Here is a 2,278-nt window from a genome sequence, read left to right on the forward strand (position 1 = left end):
TATCATCGTTATAATGCAATTTAAACCTCTTGGAAGATTTTGAAGGAGCTGATGAGGTCGATGACGTCGTGTTGGTTCAGTGCAAGATTGACAGCCCTCTGCGTTAAGAAGAACCTACTGAAGCATGCCTAAACAGGATTGATAGTCTGGGTTGTGAAGATTGAATGAGTGAATGAATGAGCTAATGAATGAATAAAACAGAATGAATGAATGAATGATGAACGAATGAATCAATGAATTGATAGATGAAAGTGGTAGTATCATGAGATTTCTTTTTGAATTTTTTTATCATTTTTGAAAATTTTTTTCCGCCAAATGTTTTTGTTTTTAAACGTAGAGTTCTTATAATGAAATTTATTTTTCCATTTGAATTTAGATTTTTGTTTTCTCTTGTCAAAAAATATACCATTTTGTAACATAACTTAATGTGTGTACGTGAGAGTTATGTTCGTAACGTGTTACTTTTTGTGAGCAAACATTCTCTCGCTTGAATATGATTAAGTTTACAAATAGATCAGTGCTATATGGTAGTATTTTGAATGCTTTGATAAGAAAAACCACGAAATATCTGCTATCTGGTGCCACATTTTGAAATAATTCTTAAAAATAGTATGAGGGTCGCAATTATTTATAACTTGTGTCTGAAGATTCAGTAAAAGATACGGTATCTCAAAATATTTTTTTAAATGTTATTCCTGTATTATTAATTATATGAAATAAAGGCACACACATATATATGTATATATATATATATATATATATACATACATATGAACATGCGTTTAGTATGAATATGTATAATTATGTTTACGCACGTATCCAACAATAATTTTCCAGGCAGTTCGTTTTGCCTAGCAGTGCAAATATGCAGGTGTAAATGGGTATGATTATTATAGTATAATAAAAGTAATATTTGCTTGTACAGTAATTTTTCGCATTTATCACTCATTTTGTTATTTTTTTATATATAAATATTTGTTAATTTATTTATTTAATTTTTGATAAAAAACAGTTTGCGATAAAAGGAGTATTTAATTTTATTGAACATGAATGGACCACATACAAACACCGTTAGAGTTTTCGTTTTATTGTCATTGTAATTAATTACATAAATATATATATATCTATAATTATGTATGTATATATATATATATATATATACATGTATTTATTTATTTGTATTTTAAATATGTACTTATTTACCTTGATTCTTTTATACTACTGTATATATAGTATTATATATTAAGTAGTATTTTATATAATATATATACATATATTTGTGCGTATGTATGTATGTATGCTTAGTATATATATATATATAAATATGTTGTATTCTGTTATACTCTAAAATGTCTCAGGTTTTTTTGCTTATGCAAATGTGAGAAGTGGAAACTTTTTCCCTCTGGTTTTTTTTCTATGCTCTCTCCTTTAGGATATTCTTTCAGCAGGGATTTTATTTGTTTAGTTTCACCGTCAAAATTCGTGCTTTTTGTTTCTGGTCGAGTGAAATTTTTTAAAATGTCGGACTCCGCCTGCTCTATGGAGGTACTCGTGCGATTTTATTTCATTTTTTAATGACTTCATCAGATGATTAGATTGCTGTGATTTCAGGTTTTAAAAATAAGGAATGCAAAGAAGTGAATGATGTGGGCGATATTTGATGTCGCGCATGGTTTAAAATTTTTTTAAACTAGACTCATAGATATGACTAGACTACTTACCACATCAATAATTTTGGCTGGCTTATCGCTTTTGGCCTCTTCAGATCGCTAAACAATATTTATTGATAAAGATAAATAATGATAATAATTATCATAATCTATATTTTAAAATTTAATTGGACTTTCAAATTTTTGTGATATTGAAAAAAATTATCTTCATTTTTTGTGAAAAAGATATATAAATTTTATAAATAAATAAATAAAAGTATTTATTAGTCATTAATTAGTTAGAGTAAGGGATTCTGTTCTGATTTTAAAATAAATTTTTGCTCAGAGGTCTATTTATTGAAGGTGAGATAATTGGGAAGGTTTTTTTTTTACTTTTACATTTGTATTAGTATTAGATTACTTAAGAAGACTGCTATTCTATTGCTGTTGGTTGCTGCTATTGGTATTGAGTGTTGCTATTGAGTGTCAAAAAACCTGCTCTGAAAATTAAAGTTATTTATTAACCTGATACAACTTGTTATAATCTTTAAGATTTCTATTATAAAACAGTTTCTTACTTGGTTAACCAAATTTAACATTGGAAATGAACTTTGATTTAAATTTTACAG

General features: G+C 26.8%; 1 protein-coding gene across 1 annotated transcript in view; it reads left to right on the top strand.

Moving 5' to 3' along the window:
• Positions 1-132, top strand: part of HELRODRAFT_75631 (hypothetical protein) — a gene marked incomplete at both ends in the record, with an annotated part of 2,991 nt that extends 2,859 nt beyond the window's left edge. Inside the window, one exon of the mRNA XM_009015678.1 lies at positions 37-132. Coding sequence (XP_009013926.1) covers positions 37-132 — 96 coding nt within the window. The remainder of the gene's footprint in view (positions 1-36) is intronic.
• Positions 133-2,278: the final 2,146 nt, after the last annotated feature.

The sequence above is a fragment of the Helobdella robusta genome, assembly GCF_000326865.2.
Source record: "Helobdella robusta unplaced genomic scaffold HELROscaffold_16, whole genome shotgun sequence".
In the NCBI taxonomy this organism is placed as follows: Eukaryota; Metazoa; Annelida; class Clitellata; order Rhynchobdellida; family Glossiphoniidae; genus Helobdella; species Helobdella robusta.